This window comes from Thamnophis elegans, chromosome 1 (genome assembly GCF_009769535.1).
Source record: "Thamnophis elegans isolate rThaEle1 chromosome 1, rThaEle1.pri, whole genome shotgun sequence".
Classification (NCBI taxonomy): Eukaryota; Metazoa; Chordata; class Lepidosauria; order Squamata; family Colubridae; genus Thamnophis; species Thamnophis elegans.
This window is the reverse complement of record NC_045541.1, coordinates 23041135-23067655: the sequence shown is the minus strand read 5'-3', so window position 1 is coordinate 23067655 and position 26521 is coordinate 23041135. Positions and strand designations below refer to the sequence as shown.

Here is a 26521-nt window from a genome sequence, read left to right as displayed (position 1 = left end):
CGACAGATTACTTCCTGCTGACCCTCTTCTGAATTACCTGGCCCCTTAAAAAAATTGGATGGGTTAAAAACCATGTGCAGACATGGCAATTGAAATTGCAGGCTTCTTCACAGATAGCTGTTTGTATTCATTCTGATTTGGATGGTATTTGGGCATAACCTATGGCGACAAACAATGTGGTATTGTGATATAATCTGGAATTCTTTTGACCTTGAGGAATCTAGGTAAATAATTACCCGATAATAATAGTGCATACAAGAATGTGGAGTAGCTGCTCTATTGACCTTTTCATGTACTAGTTTTACATTCAAGAATGTGTGTAATAAAACGATTCATTTAAGAGACCCGATTTGAGTCAATTATGAGAATATGCTTTGAACAAACCCTTAATGCTATATAATCTTTATTTGCTCTTAACAAAATACACAAAATTCACTTATCATCATTATTGTACAAGTATAAATAATGCTCAGTATTCAAGTACAATCAAGTGCTGAAATTCCTACACTTCATGTAAACACAAACTAGGCTTTCTATTTCACATGCTATCTTCAGCTCATCTGCTGTGCCCAGAACCTCCCAACAGGGGGCATCGTATTCTAGTCTGCCCTCTTTAACTGTATTCTTTCAAGGGAAAATATGAAGAGTGGCAAAGTTTTTCAGTTTCAATGACACAAATGTACTGCTTTTGGTAATTATCCAAGCACCCTTTCTCCTGTAAACATCTGGATATTTAAATTGATTTAGTTCAGCTTAATAGATAAATATTTTCAGGAAAAATAATCCTTAATTTATTGAAGCAAAACTTAGACATCTTTTTAGTCATTTACAGCACTCTTTGCTCAAAGACCAAATAATACTATAGTTCAGATCACTTTATGGAAAATACCCATTTAAGCATGTTTACATTTCTTTGTAAGTACGCAAAAAGGAAAAAAAATACAAATCAATGTTTGAGTTAGACTTCAACTAACTAGCCCAGACTGAAATGCTTTAATCCCCCACTTGCCTCTCAAACATATTCTTGCAATACTATCTGCACAGTTTTTAACATTCATTGGAGTGGGAGTCTAAGCTCAGAATCAGTCCTTGAAAAAGTAACAGCTTAAAAAAAAATACACATAGCTAAAACAATGAGGCACTTATTCTCCCTCAGGTGTTTCTTCTCTTTGGTCACCTGGAGGACGGAGGGAGGTTGCAGGCGTTGTTTCCGTTGTTTCTGTTTCCTTTGCTGGTTGCTCTTCCTCCGCAGATTCAACCATCTCATCACCTTGTTTGACTGTTGAAGCCTTGTTATCTTCCTGGCCTGTCTCTGTCAATGGGGGAGGTTCTTCTGAAGGTCCTAGGAGACACATATTTTAATTATACAAATTGTATTTATTTATATATACCATATTTTTCCCTGTAAAATTTCCCCCGAGGTTATTGGTTGATTCAATTTTTGCCTGTGCTCTTCTTTAACTAAGGGTATTTTCTCTTTATCTAAATATTTGTCTATATCTAAACCATTAATTTTATCCCCCTTATACAACTCTGTAAAAAATTCCCGAAATGCCTTTTGAATCTCATCCTGTTGAAACACCTCCTTCCCTCTATAGGTCAATTTAGATATATTTCGAGATTTCCTTTTTTTCCTAATCTGATAAGCTAACCATCTGCCAGGTTTGTTTGCATTGCAGAAAGTAGTGTTTTGCGTATAACAAACTAGTGGCAACCTGGTCAGAAATCAACATGTCAAATTGAGATTTTAATATGGCAATTGCTTCTTTGACCTTTGTATCGCCTGGGTTTAATGTTAACTCCAGCTCTTTCCTCTTAATTTCCTCTTCCAATTCTGTTCGTTTTACCCCTTGTTTATGTCTATGTGCCTTGTTTATATTTATCAGTACTCCTCTCATATACGCTTTGCTTGCATCCCATACGAATTCCATGGGTGTACCCTTATTCATATTAAAAACAAAGTATTTGGTTAAAGCAGTTAAAGTCAGGGAAGGCACCAGGCACAGATGGCTTGACAGCGGCTTACTATAAAAACTTACAATTAGAAATGGTAGAACCTCTTAGAGAATTATTTAATAAGATTCAAACGGAAGGTAAGGTACCTCCATCTTGGAAGACAGCTTTTATATCTTTGATACCCAAAGAAAATCAAGATACTACCCAACCCAAAAACTATAGACCTATCTCATTACTTAATGTAGATTATAAAATCTTTACTAAAATACTAGCAAATAGGTTAATGCTGGTTATTCAACAATTGATACACGCTGACCAGACAGGTTTTATACAAGGGAGACAAATGAAAAGTAATGTTAGATTAGTTATTAATGCACTAGAATACTTGGGAAAGAACAATCAAATTCCTGCTGCGTTCATATTTTGGATGCTGAGAAAGCTTTTGATCGAGTTAATTGGCAATTTCTGTTTAAGATATTGCAAAAAATGCAAATAGGAGTTTTTTACAGTCAATTAAAGCAATATATCAACAGCAAACAGCTCAAATCATAGTCAATGGAAGTTTAACAGACTCTTTTCAAATTGGAAAAGGTACAAGACAGGGTTGTCCTTTGTCCCCACTATTGTTTATTATAACTTTGGAAGTATTATTGAATAAAATATGGGGCTTGGATGGTCTAAAAGGAATTAAGATTAGGCAGCAAGAATATAGAGTGCATGCTTTTGCGGATGATTTGGTCATAATATTGGAACAACCGCAGGAATCCAGTATGGTTTTAATGAACATGATTAATCAATATGGTCAAGTGTCTGGTTTTAAAATAAACTTAGGGAAAACAAAAATATTAGCCATAAATATGAATACTAAACAAAAGGAAGAATTAGGAGGAATGTTAGGCTGTGAGGTAGTCAAAAAGGTCAAGTATCTTGGAGTTAATATTTCAATCTCAAATGGGAAATTATTTAAGTATAATTATGAACCACTCTGGCATAGTATACAGATAGAGATGAAAAAATGGGAGAAGTTGCACTTATCTTTGCTGGGAAGAATAGCGGCACTGAAAATGAATATCTTACCAAAAATTTTATTTCTTTTCCAAATGTTACCTATACTCAAAAAAGATGCGAATCTTTTAGAATGACAGAAGGGTATCAATAAATTTGTATGGTCAGGAAAGAAGCCAAGGGTAAAGTTGAAAATAATGCAAGATGCACGCGAGAGAGGAGGCTTGAAACTACCCAACCTAAAACTATATTACGATGCAGTGGTACTATCCGTAATTAGTGATTGGATCGATTTAACCAATGATAGGATATTGAATATTGAGGGACATGATCTGGTATATGGCTGGCATGCTTACCTGTTATTCAACAAAAAACTGGACAAAAACTTTAAAAGTCATATTTTAAGAAATGCTTTATTGCGGGTTTGGAAAAAATATCAACATAAACTAAATGACAAGATACCCATGTGGGCAATTCCTAGACATGCAATTGAAAATATGAATATAGCACAAAAACAGGATAGAACTACCTACAGACAGCTCCTCATTTTGGAAAGGGGGGCACTACAACTAAAATCCTTAGAGGTATTGAAAGAGGAGAAGGTAGTTCAAACATGGTTCCAGTATGGGCAATTACAGGCCAGGTGGAAAATAGATCAAAAAAATAGTTTTATCCAAGTTGAGGATAATCTATTTAAACAAATAAGAGACCAAAGTTTAATGCATATAAAGAGGCTATATAATGTATTAATACAGATGGATTCGGAAACAGAATTAGTTAAAGATTGTATGGTAAAGTGGGCTCAAAATATTGAAGAACCAATAATGTTGGATACGTGGGAAAGAATTTGGGTAAGAAATGTAAAATTTACACAAGCTCAAAACTTGCGAGAAAATTTTTACAAGATGTTCTATAGATGGCATTTAGATCCTAAAAAGTTGGCTTCTATGTATCCGAATTTACAACCCAAATGTTGGAGATGTGGTTCTCTTAACGCTACATATTTCCATATATGGTGGACTTGCCAAAAGGTTAAGGCATTTTGGATAAAAATATGGTGGATTATGCAAAATATTTTTAAAAGAAGGATAAAGTTTACTCCTCAGTTATTTTTGTTAGGTATAAGTACTGACTTTACAGAGGTAGAGATTAACTTGATTTTGCATTTAATAACGGCAGCAAGACTGTTGGTGGCACAATATTGGAAGAAGGAAGATTTGCCTACAATTCAAGAATGGACATTGAAAGTCACAAATTTAGCCGAGATGGCTAAAATATCTGCATATCTTAAAGACCACTCAAATGAGAGATATAAACGAGATTGGAAAAAATGGATTGATTATATACAAAATAAATATGGGACTAAGAAATTCCAGATAGCCTATGCTTAAGATTAGGAATGATTTAAATTGTTTAAAGATAGCTTAGCAAGAAGGAGCCAAGCTCAATGTAGAGATGTTGTTAATTTTTTATTCTTTTTTTTTTCCAATATATTTCAGACCGTGTTTGTTAAAAATCTATACCGTGTACGGGTTCTGGGAAGTCAGGGGGGAGGGGGGGTTGGGGGGAGGGGGGGAGGGAATATATTAGGTTAGACAAGAGATGTTAGATCTCAATGTAATGTGACTTCACATGCATACTGTTCTTTTTTAATTTTTCTTTAAAAATAGGATAGGCCAAGTATATTGATAGGTAGCGGAAATACACCAAGGATCAGAGGAGTGGGAAAGAAGAAAGATGGGCAGAGAGGGATGGGAGAGAGGGTGGGAGAGAAAGGTAAGAAGGAAGGGGGGGGGGAGTGGATGTGGAGAGAGGAGTGGTAGAGGGGGAGGGGAAGTAGGGTAGAGGGGGATGATGGAGGGAAGATAGAAAGTTGGTGGGTGGTGGAAGAAAGAGGTGTATGGAGAGCGGAAGAGTTATATTGGGTTTCTATTTTTGGGGGCCTCATTGACAAGAGGAATTGATGCAATTATTGTTTAATGCTGTATGGTGTTGGCTATGTACAGTATACATGTGAGTGTATGAAAATGAAAATAGAAAAAATAAAAAATTTCATCTTTATATATACCGTATTTTTCGAGGTATAAGACGCACCTTTTTTCCTCAAATAAGAGGCTGAAAATCTCGGTGCGTCTTATACACTGAATACAGCATTTTTATGCCTCCCGAAGCCCTGCCACTTCACCAAAATGTCCGTGCATACCCTTATGAAGGCTTTCAAAGAGTTCCTGGGGGCTGGGGAGGGCAGAAAGGAGCAAAAAAGGGCCGTTTCCCCCCCCCCCAGCCCCCAGCAGCACTCTATAAGCCTCCATAAGGCTATGCATGCATTTTAAAAAAAAAAAAACAGGCCCGTTTTCACGAAAAACAGGCCATTTTTTGCTCATTTTGCCCCCCCTATCCCCCAGGAGCACTCTGCAAGCCCCCCCCCCCAACAAAAACGGGCGTTTTTGTGAAAAATTGGCTCTTTTGGGGAGGTTTGCAGAGTGCAAAAACTCCCCTCCCCCCCCCCTTTTTGGAAAGCTCTTTAACTACTGAGAATTACATTGATCAAGTGCTGTACCAGCAGAAACAAGATCTTAGATGCTACAGATTGTCAGTGATTTCCTTCTCCAGCACATGGATAAATACACCTGGAAACATCTACCTACCTACCTACTCTCTCTCTCTCTCCCTACCTACCTACTGTATTTCTCTCTCTCTCTCTACCTACCTACTGTATTTCTCTCTCTCTCTCTCCCTCTATTTACCTACCTATTCTCTCTCTCCCTATCTACTGTATTTCTCTCCCCCACCATCTACCAACTACTCTTTCTCTCCCTACCTACTACATTTCTCTCTATCCCTCTATCTACCTACCTACCTACTCTCTCTCTCCCTATCTACTGTATTTCTCTCTCTCTCTCAATTTCTCTCTCTATTTCTCTCTTTCCCCCCATCGACCTATCTACTCTCTCTCTCTCCCTACCTTCTGCATTTCTCTCTCTCTACCCCTCTATCTACCTACCTACCTACTCTCTCTCTCCCTATCTATCTACTGTAGTTCTCTCTCTCAATTTCTCTCTTTCTATTCCTCTACCTATCTACCTACACTATCTCTCTCCCCCACCTACCTACTGTATTTCTCTCTCTTTCTCTCCTTCTCTATCCCTCTATCTACCTACCTACTTTTTTTAATTTGCCTCTTCAAAACAATACTCTGGTGCGTCTTATACTCCCAAAAATACAGTATTCATAGCAAATGCCTCTCTATGCCACTTTAATCATACAACCCCAAGCAGTTAACAGCATAAAGTGTAATACCTATAATACACTACAAGAAGCCCTCAAGTTACAACCATTCATTCAGCAATCATTCGAAGTTAAAGCAGTGCTGAACAAACAGCACTTATTCTGGTCCACAAAGCTGCAGCCATTGCAGAGCTCCCCATCACATGATCAACATTTGGGCACTTGGCAATCCTCCCACACTTATAACCAGAACACAAGGGCACTTCAACTACCCCCCGTCTCTGCACTTTCAGTAGCTCTGGTACTCCTTGATGGTGGTGGTGCTGGATCTGAGGTAAAGGCCCAAGGCCTTTGCACTTTCAGCCAGCCATCACTGCCTCAGGGCCGCTACTTCTGCCCTAGCGCTACATGCATAGAGGCATGCTCTGCAGGCCCTGCCACACCCAGTGGATTTTCACAGTCTTCCTCCCGCTGCTAACAAGCAAGGCCAGCCTGGCCCTATGCAAGGTAGCTGCTGGCTGACCAGGCCTTCTTCTCAAGGCTATTTGAGCTGTTCTCCCAAGGCTTTGGAAGACTTCTTAGGCAGTGATGGGTTCCTTTCAGCATTCCAGCTGGGCTTCAGAAGCTGGAATAAAGGTAAGTATAACCCAGGGGCAGGCGAGCTGGCCCACTTTTAAAAAAACAGAGAACTGGTTTGCTTGCTGTTTGAAGGCAGCACTACCAGTTCGGGAGAACCAGTAGGAACCCACCATTGTTATTAGGCCTTCAAAAATCTCATGAGAAGGCCACATGCATCATTCTCCAAAGCATACAGGCCAGTCTCATGATGCTTCAAGGCCTGAGAAGCACTCCAAAACACCACAAGAGTGACCCACACTATTTGGAAAATGACAGGCATGAGCAACCTTGGGAAGAAAATCAGCCTCGCATAGGGCCAGGGCAAGTGCTCATCAGCAGCCAAGCCATGCGCTCATCAGGAAGGCGGTGAGGGCCAACAGGGGCAGCAGGCCAGCAAACACAGAGTGACAGGGGCAACAGAGGCAGCAGAATGCAAGAGGGTCAAAAGGGCAGAGATGAGAGGGGGAATTGAAGAGAAGGCAGCCCGTTACCTTACTGAGACTTGGGGCTGAGAGGGCGAAGCTGGGAGTGGCTTGGTTTAGAATGAGTCCTCACCTAACAATTGGCGGCATTCTGTTAACAATGGCAACAACAACTGCCAGACTTGCCACTACTAACTGATGCGGTCATGTGACATTATGCTTTATGACCTCATTGCTTAGTGATGGAAATTCTGGTCCCAATTACTGTCACAATTCAAGGACTACCTGTACACAGAAAAATATCAATAACAATCACACTATCAACATAGATTGGGTGTTGTCGTTGTCATCATCATAACATGAAAGCTTAATTTAACACCAAGCAGCCTAAATTATGTGACTATCATGGTTCTTCTCCCACACGGGGAGAGCAAACTTTGAAAATTATTTTTCCAAGCAGAGGGGATTTTTAAGTGTCATTTACGGCCCACAATATAATTGTGTTGGTGATACTGTAACTGAGGCTTGGGGAGAGGGGGAAATGCAGGGAGGTTTAAAGAACAGTTAAAATCAAAGGACAGAAATCTTTTTAGCGTCCTTAAATGTAGTGACAACAATAAAAGAAAAGCAGCTGCCAAGCTGGCTGCCATACACTACTGCTGCTTTTAGCTGCCTATTGAGTATTTGTATTCTCTTTAGAGTCCTCCAGCCTTGCCTAATATAGGAGAAAGGTATTCTGCAGAACTAATCCTTTTGTGAAGCTTCGTCATCTTCCTGAGCTGAGCTGGATAAATTATGCTGATTAAACAACAAAGGGCAGTATCAGCAAACTGAGGTTCCACTGTATTGAAATTCTCCTGGAATCGTTAATACTCTTCCGTAGGTGCTGCTCCCTGCACTGAACATACACAGGCCACATTCCTTCACGGGCTAGTAATTATAGTCACTGAAGAATTAGCAAGAGGAACTCAGAAAATGGGAAGGTTTATTAGTTTGTTGGGCAAAATAATGTCTGCAATAGTTCAGGAGGGCAGAGACACATCCTAGGCCAACGGGTGTTTTGGAGAAGCTGATCACTAAAGGAGGGGAGGGCAATAACCCCTTTCACTGTTGCTTTTCAGGAACCAGCATTATCAAGGGATGCTGCCTCTTGATTCAACAGCCTTCAACAGCAGTAGCTGGTCACAGCCTGTCCACAAATCTCTCTAGTTCCTTTTTAAAGCATCCGCATAGCAATTTCTACAACTAGCAGTGAATTCCTATTTAATATTATGTTTGCATGGAAAAGTATTGCCTTCGATCATTTAATGGTTGTCTTTACTATAGGTAAACTTGAATTCTAATGTTGTAAAGAGGGAGAAGCACATTCTATCCATGCCATGCAGGATTTTACATACAGAAAACAGAACCTCTAGCCTGCTTTATCTTACCCTATTCCATTCCAAGCCGAAGACTCTAAACCAGAGGTCCCCAATCCTCGGTCTGTCGCCTGACACCGGTCTACAGCATGCCAGAAATCGGGCTGTGCAAATAAGCGAAGCCCCATCTGCAGGATGCAGGCAGCATACGAAACCACACCTCCTCCAATCCATGGAAAAATCTCTCTCCACAGAATCGGTCCCTGGTGCCCCAAAGGTTTGGGGGCTGCTGCTCTAAACTATAATACCATGATGGCGAACTTATGGCACACGTGCCGGAAGTAACATACAGAGCTATCTCTCTGGGCACGTGAGCCCATTGCTCTTCTGGGTTCCGGTGTGCCAGGAAGTTGGTCTTCATGTGCTTGGGAGTGCCAGAAACTGAAAGAGCAGCCACCCGGTGTGCATGCACACACCAGGCAGATGATGTTCCAGTTTCTAGCACAAACAAGCACACTGGCCACCTGGTCTTCTCGTTTCTGGTGTACATGCCGCCTGGCTTTTTGATCCTCGCACCACCCTGCCCGCCCGCCCGCCCCAGGTCCCCATCAGGGTGGCGGGACATCCCCACTGGCAACCTGGTTCTGCAGCCCCAGACAGGGAGCATGCGCTCCCATTTCAGCACTCGGTGCCGAAAAGGTTCACCAACCCTGCTATAGTATCTTATGAGGAATCATTCTGTTTGGTCTTCCTTGCACTTCTTCTAATTCTAAAATATCTTTTTTTTTAAAGGTACTGAGACCAGAATTGTACACAATATTCTAATTGTGATCTCACCACAGATTTGAGCAATCCTGTACAATTCCCTCCCTAATGACACCCAGTGTTTAATTTGCCTCCTTTTATAGCAACTGCAATTTACAGCAGTTTAAAGCATTTTCATTGAGCTATCCTGCAAAATACCACCCTTTCTTGGTTAGTGACTGCCAACTCCCATCTCAACAACATACATTTCTTGTATCAATATGCAGTGTTATACATGCACTTATGCTGAACCACATTTGCCATTTTGGAAAAAAATGGAAAATTTCTTTTGGAGCTCTTCACAATCCTTTATTGATTTTATCATCCACACCGAACAGCTTCAGATCATCACCACACAGCCACTTTTCTGGCTCAGTCTAAACTCCAGATCATTTATATATACAAATACATTTCCTAGAGAATTCCCCCCCCCCCCAATTTTGCTCAACTTGCCAGTGTGAGAATTGTCTATTTATTTGTGCAGTTTCTTATTTTTAATCCAACTGCCAATCCATGAGAGCACTGGCCATGGCAGCTTGGTTTGCTCAAGAGTCTATAGTGAGGGGTTTGTTAAAAGCATTATGAAAACTAAAATACGGAATAACTTCGAGAGAAGTTTTGTCTACCTACTTGTTGACTGCCTCAAAAAAAACTGTAGAAGGTTCACAAGATCTACGTTTGTAGAAGCCGTGTAAGTTGCTTTTCGGCAAGGCTCATCTCATTCATGTATGTTTGCTTCTCTGTATTAATGCTTTCAACAGTTTTTGTCTGAGACAAATGTTAACTTAATTGCCCTCTGATTTCTCTTAACAATTTTTTTTTTAATGGAATTACACTGGCATCTTTCAGTGTATTTTTTTCCACAGAAGATTTTAGGTACAAAAGAACAGTAAGAATGTTCTAGATTAAGTGAGTTAACATAAACACATGTTTGTGTTTGCAGTGAACATGAACAGAAGAACCCAAAGAACTTGGAAAAGTCACCAAACAAAACTAAGTAGATGGTTATCAGCCATTACAGTTAAACACCAACTTTATTTTGAGAAGCCGTCTCTGGCTGCTTTCATAGCTAATACGCTAACCAAGGATTTGTTTTAATGATGTCAAAGACACTCTTGAAGAATAAGCACTGGACTCTTTTGCCAATTCCTGGTTTCTCTTTCCTTCATCTCTTCTACTGAGCTCCCTACTCTGGGAAGAGCACAAACACAAATAAGGATTACTTCTGAGTAGAGATATTGCAAGTCAGGATTTAAACAAGGATTTGCAAATCATGGTTTCAAAGTATGTTTTCTTGCCCTGAAAGAAATCACTGTGTTCTTTGGATTAAGTTTCCTTATCAGACTAGGCTTTAAAAAAATCAAACGTGCATATTATAGCTTTTTCATTTATGGCCAAATTAAACCTGCTGCTGGACGTTACTCACTGAAAAATTAACAGCAAGAAAGGAGTGTTTCCTTTATGTCTTGTTCGTGTGTCAGATGCTCCTTCAATTTCATCTAAAACGGCTCTTCCTACGTCCTCGTAAATTACCTTACAGATTTGAAAAATTGTTTGTTTGTGCCACATGGCAAAATATCAACCAGCATTGTAAATGGTTACAAAAGTATTTTTGGCTATCATCATTATTTCTATCAATCATCACCCGTTATGTTTTTCAGAATATTCTGAAGAGACTCTTCTGCCTAAAGCCTCACAAAAGTGTTCTACATATGTGCTCTTCAAAGAAAAAATTGTTAACACCCTACATTATATTTTTACAATGCTTCTTTTTCCTGTTAGCTGAATACAAACAAGATGCCTACCGCATTTCAAATTTATAAAACTTCTGTAAAGGAACTTTGGTAAATTAAATTTGACAATCTCTTCCCACGTCCCATTTTTAAGCAAATCTGTTTTATTCAATTTTCTATCCTTTAAGGAAACATCAAAATTAACATTTCAACTTTTTCATTTAGAATAAAAACTGGACCTTCAATTCTCCTCAACCTGATGATGTGCCCAAAACTATGAGATGTAATGCATGATGACCCAAACCCCTTAATAAAGTGAATATAATTCTTAATATTGATAATTAATTAACAGAAGAACCCAAGATTTATTTAAAAAAAACAAATTTAAGGATAAAATATCAGATAGCAAAGAGAAACTATTTCTGAAAAATTTCAAATGGCTTGGGATGTTCCTGTAGCTGCACTTTGCCTCCCAATATCACCTGCCCCCCTCCACAAAGAATTCTAAATAAAGAAAACTACATACAGTATATTACCATACATATATGATCCAAGATATAATTCTTAAAGAAATTAAAGAACCACATATATATATGTGGTATCATACATATTGGCAATCTTTCGTTGTTACCTTCGCAAGAAAAATGCAAATCCCCCAAATCATTTGACCAAACTACACTGATTCTATTTTCATTGAATAACTCGGGCTTCCTAGATACATACCTTCTTCCGTTTCAGGCTGTTGTACATTTTCCTCCTCCGACTGCAGAGCTTCGGTTGTGCTCTCCATCACAGCAGCTGGCTTATTTTCAATGTTGAAATCCGGAAGCCGTGGAGCTTGTGGTCTGGTTTTTCTTGCAGGATTCAGGAAAAAACAGTAGGCACACCGAAAGGCTGCACAAAAGATTATATAGGCATATCCAATGAACTAACTGAACATCAGAGCTCTTGTTTACACTTGTTATAATTTATTTTTATTCTTAATGTTACTCTTGAGAACACCAGTTTGGGTTAGTGTGCTAGTTAAAGCCCTTCCTGGAGCATCATGCTCCACATCAGTCACCCATGGCTTCATTTACCTTTCCAACTGATGACTGCAATGCACTTTGCTATTTATGAAGACACTCAGAAAGTGTAGAATGCAGCACCTGCTTGCAATGAGCATTGCCAATACCACATATGAATGATTTGGCAGGCACTGCATTAGTTTATCGTTCAGTTTCCAAGTACAATTCAGAGTGCAGGCTTTAGCATATAAAGCCTTTTTAGCTTGAGAACAGGGTATCTGCAGCTCCTCCCATTTCAGGTAAAGCAACTTGTCATGTCTTGTTCAACCTGAATAGGAATGCTGAAAATTGCTTCACTCAAGTAAGATTAGTAGAAGAAGGGGGAGGACAGAGCTCAGTGCTTTTCTTGGGCATGCTCCAATATTATAGTTGCACCCAAACATTTAGACAGTCCTGGTTAAATAGTATGTTTCCATGAACCGTTTCCATGAACCCCTAAGAGAAAATAAACATCTACACTGTACAAAATTAAACACATCTTTCTGTAACTTTGAATACTTTTTTACTACTTATGCACTATTATTTACAAATTCAACATAAGAAAAGAGTTTATTGTGGCAGATATGGTAGGAGTAGCACTTTGGACACCTCTCCAGTAAGTAGTTTGTAGTACCTCGTTGACGATATCACAGCCTTCAAATATTTCTTATAAGAAACATTTCTTCCAAATGCTTATTCTTTCTTTTGAAATTTTCTCCCATTCTGCCTTGCAGAAGTTTTCTAGCCCAGAAATATTCTTAGGTCTTCTTCTTTTTTTTTCTTTTTTTGGAGATACTCGTACAGATTCAAACCTCTGGTACTGTGAAGGTGAATTCAGTATCTTTAATTCTAATAAGCATTTCATGGTTTATTTAGAGGCATGTTTTAGATTACTAACTTGCTGAAACTTTTTTTCATTTTGAATTAATTCACTAATTGTGAGATATTATATTAACTTCTATGATATGTTGATATTTAGTTCAATTTATACTTCCTTCTAAATAAGTGTTCTGTGCAACATAAAAAGTGTAACAGAGCCATACTGAGCATTTTCTTCAAATGCTTCATTTTTTGTTTTCAAATGTATCTTGTGCATCAATTTTTGTTTCATCAGTCTGAAGACCTTTATTCCCAAATATTTCAGACCTCTCAAGGGTTCCTCCTCCATAGTTCAGACAATTATTTCTCTGATGTGGTCAGATGAAAGGTTTCCTGACATTTCTGTTAAGCTGATCACTTTTGCGTAAGCAGTGCTCTACTTTGGACCTATGGGCAATGATTTAAGCATCAGCTACGTTTTTCAACAGGATATCTGCAGTGATCTTCAGATTATGTTCTGATCCATTTTCAGGCAATTATAAATGAATCTAATGAACTTGCCTACATATCCAGGCATACGAGTCACTCCTTTCTTACATACCACCATTTAAAGATTACAAATTCCAGTTTCAATTTCAAATCAGCCAATCATTGCTCACACCATCAGGCTTTGTCACCAGCCAACTGGGTGTACCAGTAGGAACAGGAGAAACTTTTGACTTCCTGCTGGCTTTCTCATTGACTTTGCTTGTGGGAAGGTGGCAGGGAACATCAAAAAGCACTCCTCCTCCTTCTCGGCTCAACTTAAGAACTGACTGCCACTTTACCGGGGGGGGGGGGGACGGGGGACGACAAAGGGAGCCAGAGACCATGAGGAATACTGTACCACCACTCCCCAACCCAATCCCCATCTCAACATGTCCCTAACATCCCTGCTGCCCATGGAAGAAGAGTAGTTAGCTGTCAACTGCTGGCACTCTCCAGCTAGCCCCACCTCACCATCAGGCATTCAAGTCACTTCCTTCTCTCACTGGCCACCACTATTAAGATATTTCAAATTTCCTCCTCAGTTCCAAAATAGCCAATTTGCCTGTCAGATCTTGCCACCATCCAACTGCATGCAGGGACCGAGGGAGGTAGGAAAGATGGTCAGGCATACAGTCCTACCATCTTACCTTGTACCATGCAACCTAGACTTCTAAGAAGTGTAGCCAGAAGCAGGGGTGGCACTAAAGGGACCACAACTTTCGCAAGTTTCTTTTCCATAGGAGTTGTGGGATTCCAGCATTCTGTAAGTTAGCCAATCTGAGTTATTTTGGTTCAATAATTGTTGCCCGATACCTTCCAATTTTGCCCAACTGAAGGGTATGGATTCCATGAATGAGAATGAACAGAATGACAAATGAATCTTAAAGCAGCTTTGGGGCCACATTTACCTACTGTTTTAACCGGTTTGCCTATGCTAAGCCATTTGTATAGAAAATGAGCACAGCCATATGTCTGGAGGCCACCTCTTTAATATGCCATCTATCTACTGAAATATTGACTTAGTAAAGATTCTTTTATCAGTATTCTCTGCTAGTCGTTGGCTGTAGTCCCAACAGAGGGAAGAAATAGGTAAGCAGTTACAATTTAACTGATCTTTAAATTTAAAAGTTATGCATCTCTTCTTGTTAAAGCTCTGCAAATAGAGGAAAAGAGTAAAATAGGAATGATAATAAGCAGAGGGAGCCATCTTGATGACAGAAGCATAGTGATGAAGAGGACAAATGGCTTGATTAGAGGCCTGGTGCTTTTTGTCCCAAGAAATAACCTCTACTTCATTCAGAAAACCCTATTCTGTTTCTAGCTTACCTCCCAAATGTATACTGATTACTGTTGCCTGTATTTTGAGCTTCAAGGGGGGAAAAGATGGCAATCTGCCTAATAGGGGTTTTCCCCACAGCTTGAAAATTTTAAGACTTAAACAGTAAAAGCTACGTTGTAGGACAAGTGCACTGATCAATCTTTATATGTTAACTTTCAACTGGATGTGGTAGAAAGGGAATTTATGTGATCTATTGAGACAATATCAGACAATAAAGACATGAGGCTAAAAGATCATTATAAGAAGTTATTTTAAGATGACTTAAATTAGTAAGTCAACATTCTTCATCAACACATCTACTGCTATATTTATATTGCTCATATAAAAACTGAGTCAACAAAAGATCTGTGTTTTTTTAATGGCTTGAAATGTTGTCTACTGAAGAAAAACTAATCTGTTTTGTCTTCTTGATTAAAGAAGAGCAAAATCAGATCTTGAAGCCAACAGATAATGTATTCACATTCTGTAACTTTATAGTTTTAGGTTTAGATTCAAATCTGAGTGTTTGTGGGGGTATTTATACTAGGCATGTGGGAATCACCTGTAATAGATTTCTCTTCAAGTAGTCTGTTCTGCAAAAATTCAGAACATAAATTGCATCTGCAAGTATCCATCTAAACTTGTTTCCAAGCTAAAAATTATGCTCAAAAATTACCTATTTGGGGAAATCAAAATAGACTGCATGTAATATTTACATGACATGAAAATATCCATTTCAGAGATTAAGAACATTTCAAAATGTATTGCCCAGATGAAAATTGTTATCAAAAGGTAGATGAGAATGTATATTGTGTGTGTATACTATATACAAAATGAATATGAAAATAATATAAAAACTAACATCTTTATGTGAACTATATCTATCTTGTTTCAATTAGATATTTTAAAGAGATTAATAAGATACTGGTTATTTTCATTTTAATGATACTGATTTATTTTATGGAAGATTCAATACCCAGAATCTCTTTGTTGGTATTATATATATTTTATAATAATGATGATGGCATATCATGAAGTTGTACAATAACATTAGGATTATTTACTAACTTCTGTTTTGTGTAGTTTTTTACAATAGAACACCTTTTGATAGTTGTCTATAGCTGTATATTGTTTATATATAATGCTACATATTATAATCAGTGCCTTTCAGGAAATACAGTATTATATGTAATCTTTTTGAAACTTAATAAATTTTAAAAGTTAAAATGACATATTTTTTTAGACTACAGATTACAGATTATCAACATACTTTTAGGACAAATTATCAATTCAATCATACAAGCAGTAGTGTCTGATAAATTCTATCAATCACAATGAACCTCATTTTTTTTTAAATGAGGAAAAACTGAAATTGATATGGACAACAATAAGTTGATTCACACATCTTTTAGTATGCATATAGATTCTGAATATTTCTAAAATGTTAAATTTTAGTTTCCAAGCATTGCTGTTAATATTTTATGAAATAAAGAGGTTTTTTAGATAAAGTTGGGAAAATACTATGTTATATATTCCTGGAAAAATACCACTTATCCCAAACCAAAGAGTTACAGCAAGCAAGCAAATGTCAGCCTATAAAATTTAATATGTCATTTATATGCAGAGTATAACTGATACAAACTAATAAGCTTACATCAATGTAGCTGAAAAAGAAATCTGTTGGAAAAGTCAATATTTTGGCTGTACAAGCACAGAGAATGAGGGTGTATTTCAACAAAATATTCTAGTACCTTGATAGCACAGGAACATCATAAATGCATTGATTATTGTCTTGAACATATTCACAAAGCTAAGAGCACATGGGAGGGTACATCCACATAAAAGACAAAAGATCCTGTATCTGCATTATTTGCATGCTGATTTGTGTTTGCTGATAAGAAGCAAAACTAACCCCTCTGTTTACGGAAGGCTCTGCTTACCTTAAATTACTAATATAAAATTAAAGTATACCCCTGGAGTCTGCCTCTGTTTCATTTCTAGTGTTTTCCACCAATACTGGCAAAATAGGGGCCTAAAACTTCAAAACATTTCAGGGAATTATTTATACCAAAATAGTCTTAAGAGTACAAATAAGAAACTATATTTCTACAGCCAACTTGGATACCTGCAGGTCCCAGAAAAACTGCCTCCTCCAATCAGGTGCCTTCCAGATAGATTTGACTCCTACTCTCCCAAACAGTGTGGCAAATATTTATGTGCATGGTGAATAATTAGTTTTGTTTAAGCTTTTTTTAAAAATTAAACCAATTTTATAACTTTTAGAGCACAGAATGAAGTTTTTAATCTAAGGGAAAAACCAATATGATATATAAATATAAGCCTAAGTGCACCTTGGTTAGAACTGAAATAGCGGACTAAATAGATTTGTTCTTACCAATATATTCAAATTCTTCCTTCAAAGCCATCCCATTATGTGAGAAACACTGCTGGCATATCAGGGCATATCTAAAGAAAGGATCAGAGCCAAAATTATCAGTTTAACAATTCAAGTAGTCTCACATCAGACAGCATTAAAATTCAGAAATATGCTTATTCCCATGTGTCCTCTAAATTGCACCTGATCTCTGGACTCCACTCCACAATATCTGCATATTTAGTATAATATCTGAAGAAAGCTCAAGTGCCCATTCCCTCCTCATCATTTCCTGCCTTTAATTCATGTGTGCAGATGACAAAATAGGACCCTGGATAGGTTTAGGTTTAGGTTTATTGGATTTATATGCCTGATTGTTTTTTATAAATATACAATAATAATTGCAAATTCCAGAGACCATCTAAATATTTTTAGTGTGGTATCTGCAATTTGGTTTCTTAAGTATCATTATTGTGAACTCTCATACTCATGCCGCAATACTAATTTTTGTAAAGGCTTATATTAAACAATAGTTGACATATCTGGCCTCATCAGTTACATATTATTACAATTTGGGGCTATTCTTCTCAAGATTTAAAAAACTGCTGTGAAACTATTTACAAATATTATTAGAAAGACACACAATGGCTGTAATCAAATTAAAGTTAATTGAATTCAGTACCATTGACTTCTGACTAGGTATACAGGTAGTTAGTTGTCACTTAACTATGATAACTGGAACTGGAATTTATCACTAAACAGTGCAGTCATAAAGCACAATGTTATGTAACCGCACTGCTTTGCGATGGAAATTCCAGTTGCCATAATTATGCAAATCAGTGAGTCATTAAGCGAGAACGTAACATGGTTACCATGTACCACTCCTGCCAGTTCCACCATTGACTTTGCTTGTCAGAAACCAGCCAGAAAGGTTGCAAATGATGATCATAGGACCATGAAATGCTGTGACATTTTAATTACAAGCCAGATGCCTGGATTACAACTACATGGTCGTAGAGACAATGGAAGTGCCCTAAGTACCAGGACCAGCTGTAATTGCCACTCATTCAGCACCATTGTACGTTCAAACATCACTAAACCATTGTTTTGTTAAGCGAGAACCATCTGTACAGTATCTAGGTTGACACCGTAAGGAGTCGGATTCCACATGGCTTTCTTTAATTTCCCTAATTTATGCAAGAGACAAGAAAACCAAGGAGAAAAACCACAGTAAGAATATCTGTTGTTTGGCAGAGTGCAGTCTATCCGAGCACCAATCTAGATGCTCTCTGTAAATCTGGATCTCAATCCTCAGAATTCTCAATAATGGGCATTGTGGCAAGGGAATTAAGGAATTTAACTGAAGAACTGAAGGAGTCTCAGGGACATTTCAAATGGAGTAGGCAGACATAGATTGCTACTATATCATGCCATGGCTATAAAATTCATTTATTGTAATGAGCAACATTTTACCTGTTCTGTGGACCATCTCCAACTAAATATTCAACAATTCTATCTAAGGCTCCCCTCTCTCGAGGAAGAATAAGTCTTGCCAACGGAGGTCCTGGAGGATGAAGGCCTGGAAGACAAAAGTAGCTTTCAATCTAATATAACTTCACTAGAAATAAAAATGTTTCAGCCCATGTGACACACACATGGCTCATACATATCCTAGAAATTACATTATATCCAGAGGTGGGTTGCTACCGGTTTGCACCAGTTCAGGACAACCAGTAGTGGAAAATGCGTCTGGGTCACCGAACCGGTAGGGATGGCAGGCTCACCACACCCCTGAACTGGTTCCCAGTCACCGCAGCTTGCATTTGTGACATTTTTAATGTTCTGCGCATGCACAGACCTATTTACAGGCAACAGCGCATGTGTGCTCGCTTTGCACGTGTGCATCGAACCGGCAGTAATGGCGGCAGAAACCGAACCCTGATTATATCCCACTGTACTGGCCTTTCCAGAAAGAATGGATAATGTTCCAATTTAAGGTCTTAAAGAGCAGCTGACAATCAGTGCCAACAATACTGAGCTAGATGGACCTATGGTCACTTCCTTATCATTAATTATGGGAAACAGCCCCTGGAACAGGAAGAAGCTACATAGAAAGGAGTCAGCTTTAGCTCTGTCAGCAAACAAGAATTCAGAGCAGAAAAAACAACACTTCACTTCAGGCACTGGATTACACATGAGAACTGCAACTGCTTTTGACCATGCCTCAGGTGAATGCTTTTATTTTGGCATCTATTTCTGTCTAAACAGTACTACATTAGAATCACTGCCAGGTAACAATTGCTCCCCAATATTATCATAGGAGGTAGTCCAGCCATCATTGACAAGATCCCCATAAGGATGCAAAGAGCACTCTCTCTCTTGCCTATCCAGAAGGATGCTATGCTTGAAGACTCCATTCCCTCCTACTCCAAGGCAAATCTTAATGACAGACTAAAGTATTTTTCTTCTCCTAAGTGTTTTATAAATAACTTTGATTTTTAACTGCCCATATTAGACTAGTAGCTTTTATATATTTTTATTTCCCTCCCTAGAGTATTTATTATTGTGTTCTACTGTTTTAGTGATTTTAATATGCAGCTCATCTTCTAGTCAGCCTGAAGAACTTGGTTTATTGTGTCAAATAAAACATAATTATTTTTAATATTAACAAACAATCTCAGCATATTTATAAATCCCTGCTTTCAACTTCCATTTCAGTGTCACACTCCAATGCAGTGATGGTTTAAAACCTTGGGATTTTTTAAATCAGAAAGGCTAGCTCACTAATGGATGTTTCATTAAAAAATACCTTAATATTTAAAATATAGCTGTCCTCTCTTTTTGTTTTTTAAAAAAAGCAAGAATGTACTTAAGTACATTAGATCAGTTCAAGATCTGCCTACTCTAATAAAAAAAATCAAGCAACAATTAGGTATCAAAAATGTGTAATATGTTAATTCAGAAAGGAAGAGGCTTAATTTACAATTGCTACCATTATGCTCCACAGAATGGCTCAGCTGTTGAGGATTGGCAAAACATGCTGTGCTCTGATAATCAAATTGTAATGTCAAGAGTGTTCTCAAGCATCTTATTTAGAGGTGAAGGATGGCTATTATCCATGCCTTGTAGGAGGTGGGGCTGTTCTCTAAAGGACTGTGGTTTGGGGCACAATCTGCCTTACTACTTGTCCCAAAGGACTACCAGCTCTAGTGTAACACATACAACATACACAGTTTTAAATGGAAGCCTGATAGTTTTCAAACTAGAGACTGAGCCAGGATGGTGCACAAGCCTGTGGCAATTATGAGTAAGCTGACCAGTTCCCAAGGCAGTATCTTTTAGTTTTTTATGTCTTATTATTTTTACAATTTTCCTTTGCAGCTGATGTTTTTAATCTTAGTTGACCACAGTCATGGCAGTTTTGACAAGAGAGTGGCTACAATATAAACTGGATAGATGGATGGACCAAAGACTGACCAACCAAGCACATAATATATTTATTCAGAAAAATCAAACTATTTAGGGTGACTGTATATGAATGTTTCTCAATGGATACTGAATGAGAAATACATGGAAATTTGTTGTGCATAAACTTCTTGAGAAGAAACAGGCTTCAGATCAAATATCATGTAAATAAATGTTTAAAAATTTATGTTTAAATTACATGGTTATTTCTTATCACACAAGCAAAGCAATACTGATAGACTTTCTTCCAGTAGGTTCCTCGTGATGTTCTCCATTCAAATCTATGAAGGCACATTCCTTTGCAAGTTGGTCTAGCAACAATGTCAATTCTTAGACACTGTTAGACTACGATATATTTTGGAATTACTTCCTGAGAACTGTGGATGTTGTAATATACCGTATTTGGAGAACCTTAGATTAGGAAGTAGCTTGAAGTATTTGCTCCCTGAAGACAAGAATTCTTAAGGCCCAAACTCTGCCAGACTTGACTATCACAAATAGAAAAAAACAAATTTAAGGCTATAAACTGCAAATGTTAATTTCTATTATAATTATTAGACAAATTGAATAAGACTCTATTTTATTTTACACAGATTAATAAGAGTCCAACAATGTCCAATTGCCAAAAAAAGGGAATATTTTTCGAAATAAATAGTTTTTAGGAGCAGAGAATGAATACAAAACAAAACAAACAAAAAACAAATTAGCACTTATTATTATTATTATAATTATTATTATACAATTGTATCACAGCGGCCAGTTGTTTTGCCGGATTTGGCATTGGTTACTAGTCGGGCCCCACCCAGGGGCCTACGACGTCGTAACGTATTTTCGTAATATGCGTGCAGATCCAAGCAGTGCGGCTTTTTGCATTTGACTGATGGTGATTTTGTCAATTTTTAACTGTTTTAAATGTAATTCCAGTGCTTTTGGAATAGCACCCAGTGTGCCAATTACCACTGGAATTATCACTGCTGGTTATTATTATTATTATACAATTGTATCACAGCGGCCAGTTGTTTCGCCGGATTTGGCATTGGTTACTAGTCGGGCCCCACCCAGGGGCCTACGACGTCATAACGTATTTTCGTAATATGCGTGCAGATCCAAGCAGTGCGGCTTTTTGCATTTGACTGATGGTGATTTTGTCAATTTTTAACTGTTTTAAATGTAATTCCAGTGCTTTTGGAATAGCACCCAGTGTGCCAATTACCACTGGAATTACCACTGCTGGTTTGTGCCATAGTCGTTGAATTTCGATTTTTAAGTCCTGGTATTTTGCGATTTTTTCATGTTCCTTCTCGGCGACCCTGCTATAATAATAATAATAATAATAATAATAATAATAATAATAATAATAATAATAATAATAATAATAATAATAATAATACATAACAAATGCCATTAAGGCCAAAATCGAAAAATCCTCTGATGATGCCAAATGCAGACTTTGCAAAGAAGCTGATGAAACTGTTGATCACATACTCAGCTGCTGTAAAAAAATCGCGCAGACTGATTATAAATTGCGGCACAATTCAGTAGCACAAATGATCCATTGGAATTTGTGCAAAAATTATAATATTAAAACAGCAACAAACTGGTGGGAACATCAGCCTGAAAAAGTCACCGAAAATCAGATGGTCAAGATCTTGTGGGATTTCCGTATACAAACCGACAAAATACTGGCGCATAATACACCAGACATCACACTGGTTGAGAAAATTAAGGTCACAATCATAGACATCGCAATACCAGGTGATAGCAGGGTCGCCGAGAAGGAACATGAAAAAATCGCAAGATACCAGGACTTAAAAATCGAAATTCAACGACTATGGCACAAACCAGCAGTGGTAATTCCAGTGGTAATTGGCACACTGGGTGCTATTCCAAAAGCACTGGAATTACATTTAAAACAGTTAAAAATTGACAAAATCACCATCAGTCAAATGCAAAAAGCCGCACTGCTTGGATCTGCACGCATATTACGAAAATACGTTACGACGTCCTAGGCCCCTGGGTGGGGCCCGACTAGTAACCAATGCCAAATCCAGCGAAACAACTGGCCGCTGTGATACAATTGTACAATAATAATAATAATAATAATAATAATAATAATAATAACTACTCCGCCGTTGCCGGTCCCAAGCCCGGATGAGATAACTCCGCCGTTGCCGGTCCCAAGCCCGGATGAGAAAGGAGGAGGGTTGGGGTCAGGTTGGCATCTGGTCCCGTAAAAAACCCCCCGCCAACCCATACAATATGGTGAAAAAAACAAATAAGAATTCCATACCGCATCGGTCGTCGCGCGGGTTAACAAGGGCCGCGGCGGATGTTGGGGTCCCTGGACATCCGTCGACAAGTGGGCTACAAGTGGACCAGCCAACAAAACGACAAAAATATAGTGCAGATGAAAACCGTGCCATAATGGCCTGTTACTACAACTCAGAGCCAGAAAAAAGAGGCTATTTAAAGCGAATGTATGAATTATGGAAACAACAATATCCAGATTCAAATGTTAGTGAACAACGACTAGCAGATCAAAGGCGATTTATTATACGGAATAAAGTGTTTAGTGAAGTTGAACATGAGGAAATTCAGGCAAATTGCAAAACCCAAAAAACAATATCACAAGCGGAAATAACTGATATTCAAGACACAACTAAAGACATTATAGTAGAACTCCCAGAAGAAGCTCTCGGGGAGGAAATAACATCACCACCACTAGAACCAGTTATCACTGAACCAACTGATGAACTAACTCAAAAACAAAAAGAATTGAAGGATAAGATCATGGAGCATTTTCTGCTTAATGAGGAAAGGCAACGTTTACCATCACTAAAAACTGTGCCTAAGAAAATTTTGGCCCCTATCATGAAAATGGTTAATGCAGTGTTTTCAACAATTGAACCGGGATCCATCTTGGAAACAAACCAGTTAATGTACAGCGCAGCTGTAATAGTCACGAATGAACTAGGCATTAAAATTAAAGTACCTAGTCACACAACAGAAAAAGCATCAAAGCCAAAGTGGAAAATCCGTTTAGAACAAAAAATCAAAAAATTAAGGGCAGATGCTAGTAACTTAAAGAACATGCATGAGCAACGGCTTAAAAACAACAAAATCATAGATCGGCTAATCAGACGATATAGATTGGATACAAGAAACATCAATGAAGCTGTAGAGATTGTAAAACAGCAGATAACAGCAACAGCTAGAAAAACTGAAAGATATGAGGCACGAATCATCCAATATAAACAAAATCAGCAATTTCGATCAGACCAACGGCGTTTTTATCAAAGTCTTAATGTAAATGGTGACACCAAAAGTGAAAAACCAGAAAAACAGGCCACAGTTGAATTCTGGAAAGAATTGTGGGAAAATGCAAAGGACTACAACAAGGAAGCAAAGTGGATACATGACTTTGAGAAAAGCATTGGCAACAAGCAAATGCAAGTATTAGAAATAACAACTGAGATGGTCAAAAATCGAGTTAAAAAGGTAAAGAATTGGACATCACCTGGAAAGGACCAATTACATGGTTTCTGGCTCCAATATCTGACCAGTTTACATGCAATATTGGCCAGGTAACTGAATGAAATTTTACAAAAGGGCCAAATTGATGAATGGTTGACAACTGGAAAAACATACTTGATTCAGAAAGATGCAGCTAAAGGAACAACACCTGAAAACTACAGACCAATAACATGCTTGCCAACAACCTTCAAATTACTCACAGGCATTATTGCAGATAACATGATGGATTATTTGGAAACAAACAACATCTTGCCAGTAGAGCAAAAAGGCAACAAAAGAAGGAGCAGGGGCACCAAAGATCAGCTTCTAATTGATAAAATGATATTAGAAAATTGTAAGAACAGAAAAACGAACTTGAATATGGTCTGGATTGATTACAAAAAGGCATTTGACTCACTGCCACATAGTTGGATCATAAAATGCTTAGAAACAACTGGTATTAGCAAAAATATTACATCCTTTACTGAAAAGGCGATGAAACAATGGAGAACTGAGTTGGCAGTAGGGAATGAGATCTACGGAATAGTTAATATCAAGCGAGGAATTTTCCAGGGTGATTCACTTTCACCTCTTCTCTTCATCATCGCAATGATCCCACTATCAGTAATCTTAAAAAAAATGAAATTAGGCTACCAAACAGCCAAAGAAGCTGAAAAAATTTCACATTTACTATATATGGATGATTTGAAACTCTATGGAAAGTCAGAAATAGAAATCCAATCATTGACAAACACAGTCCGAGTATTCAGCACCGATATTTCAATGCAGTTTGGCATGGAAAAATGCGCCACTGTATCCATAAAAAGGGGCAAAATCACTGCATGTGAGGGAATTGAAATGCCCAATGGCCAATTAATTAAATGCAAAGAAAATGAAGCCTACAAATACTTAGGCATTCTGCAGTTGGATAACATCAAGCATGGAGAAGTCAAAACTATTGTCAGGCGAGAGTACACCAACAGAGTTAGGAAAATTTTGAAATCTAAATTGAATGGTGGAAATACAATCAAGGCCATAAATACCTGGGCAATACCAGTTATTGGTAGAAGAGCCAAGGTGGCGCAGTGGTTAAATACAGCACTGCAGGCTACTGCTAGATCAGCAGGTCAGCGGTTCAAATCTCACCGGCTCAGGGTTGACTCAGCCTTCCATCCTTCCGAGGTGGGTAAAATGAGGACCCAGATTGTTGGGGGCAATATGCTGACTCTCTGTAAACCGCTTAGAGAGGCCTGAAAGGCCTATGAAGCGGTATATAAGTCTACTGCTATTGCTATTGCTATTGTTATAAGATACACAGCTGGTATAGTTAACTGGACACAAGCTGATTTGGACCTTTTGGACCGAAAAACCAGGAAACTAATGACAATGCACTACAGTTTACATCCACGTGGTGATACTGATAGACTGTACCTGCCCCGAAAATCAGGTGGCAGAGGATTATTACAAGTGAAGCAAACAGTTGAAGAAGAAAAACATGCACTGGCTGATTATTTAAAAGAAAGTCAAGAACATCTATTAATCGAAGTAAAGAACAAAAATCTACTGAAGGCCCAACAGACGAAACAAGAATACAGAAAAGATGTGATAAAATCAAGAATGGAGAGTTGGCAGAACAAAGCACTGCATGGCCAATTTCTGGAAAAAATAAAAGATAAAGTGGACAGTGAACAAACTTGGTTATGGCTAACAACAGGTACATTAAAGAAAGAAACAGAGTCACTAATCCTGGCTGCGCAAGAACAAGCTATCCGCACAAATGCCATTAAGGCCAAAATCGAAAAATCCTCTGATGATGCCAAATGCAGACTTTGCAAAGAAGCTGACGAAACTGTTGATCACATACTCAGCTGCTGTAAAAAAATCGCGCAGACTGATTATAAATTGCGGCACAATTCACTAGCACAAATGATCCATTGGAATTTGTGCAAAAATTATAATATTAAAACAGCAACAAACTGGTGGGAACATCAGCCTGAAAAAGTCACCGAAAATCAGATGGTCAAGATCTTGTGGGATTTCCGTATACAAACCGACAAAATACTGGCGCATAATACACCAGATATCACACTGGTTGAGAAAAATAAGGTCACAATCATAGACACCGCAATACCAGGTGATAGCAGGGTCGCCGAGAAGGAACATGAAAAAATCGCAAGATACCAGGACTTAAAAATCGAAATTCAACGACTATGGCACAAACCAGCAGTGGTAATTCCAGTGGTAATTGGCACACTGGGTGCTATTCCAAAAGCACTGGAATTACATTTAAAACAGTTAAAAATTGACAAAATCACCATCAGTCAAATGCAAAAA

At 38.1% G+C, this 26521-nt stretch overlaps 1 protein-coding gene across 4 annotated transcripts in view; it reads right to left on the bottom strand.

Annotated features, from left to right (window-relative positions):
- Positions 1-386: 386 nt before the first annotated feature.
- LNPK (lunapark, ER junction formation factor) overlaps positions 387-26521 on the bottom strand; it is a 66042-nt gene continuing 39907 nt past the window's right edge. For 3 of the 4 annotated variants that reach the window (XM_032221733.1, XM_032221726.1, XM_032221741.1), the window contains exons 10-13: positions 18683-18788; positions 17231-17301; positions 11848-12018; positions 387-1342 (exon numbers count right to left, since the gene is read on the bottom strand). In XM_032221733.1, coding sequence (XP_032077624.1) covers positions 1143-1342; positions 11848-12018; positions 17231-17301; positions 18683-18788 — 548 coding nt within the window. In that variant the 3' untranslated portion in view covers positions 387-1142. Of the gene's footprint in view, positions 1343-11847; positions 12019-12718; positions 12991-17230; positions 17302-18682; positions 18789-26521 lie in introns of those variants that run through there. The other variant, XM_032221748.1, reaches the window with a different exon arrangement.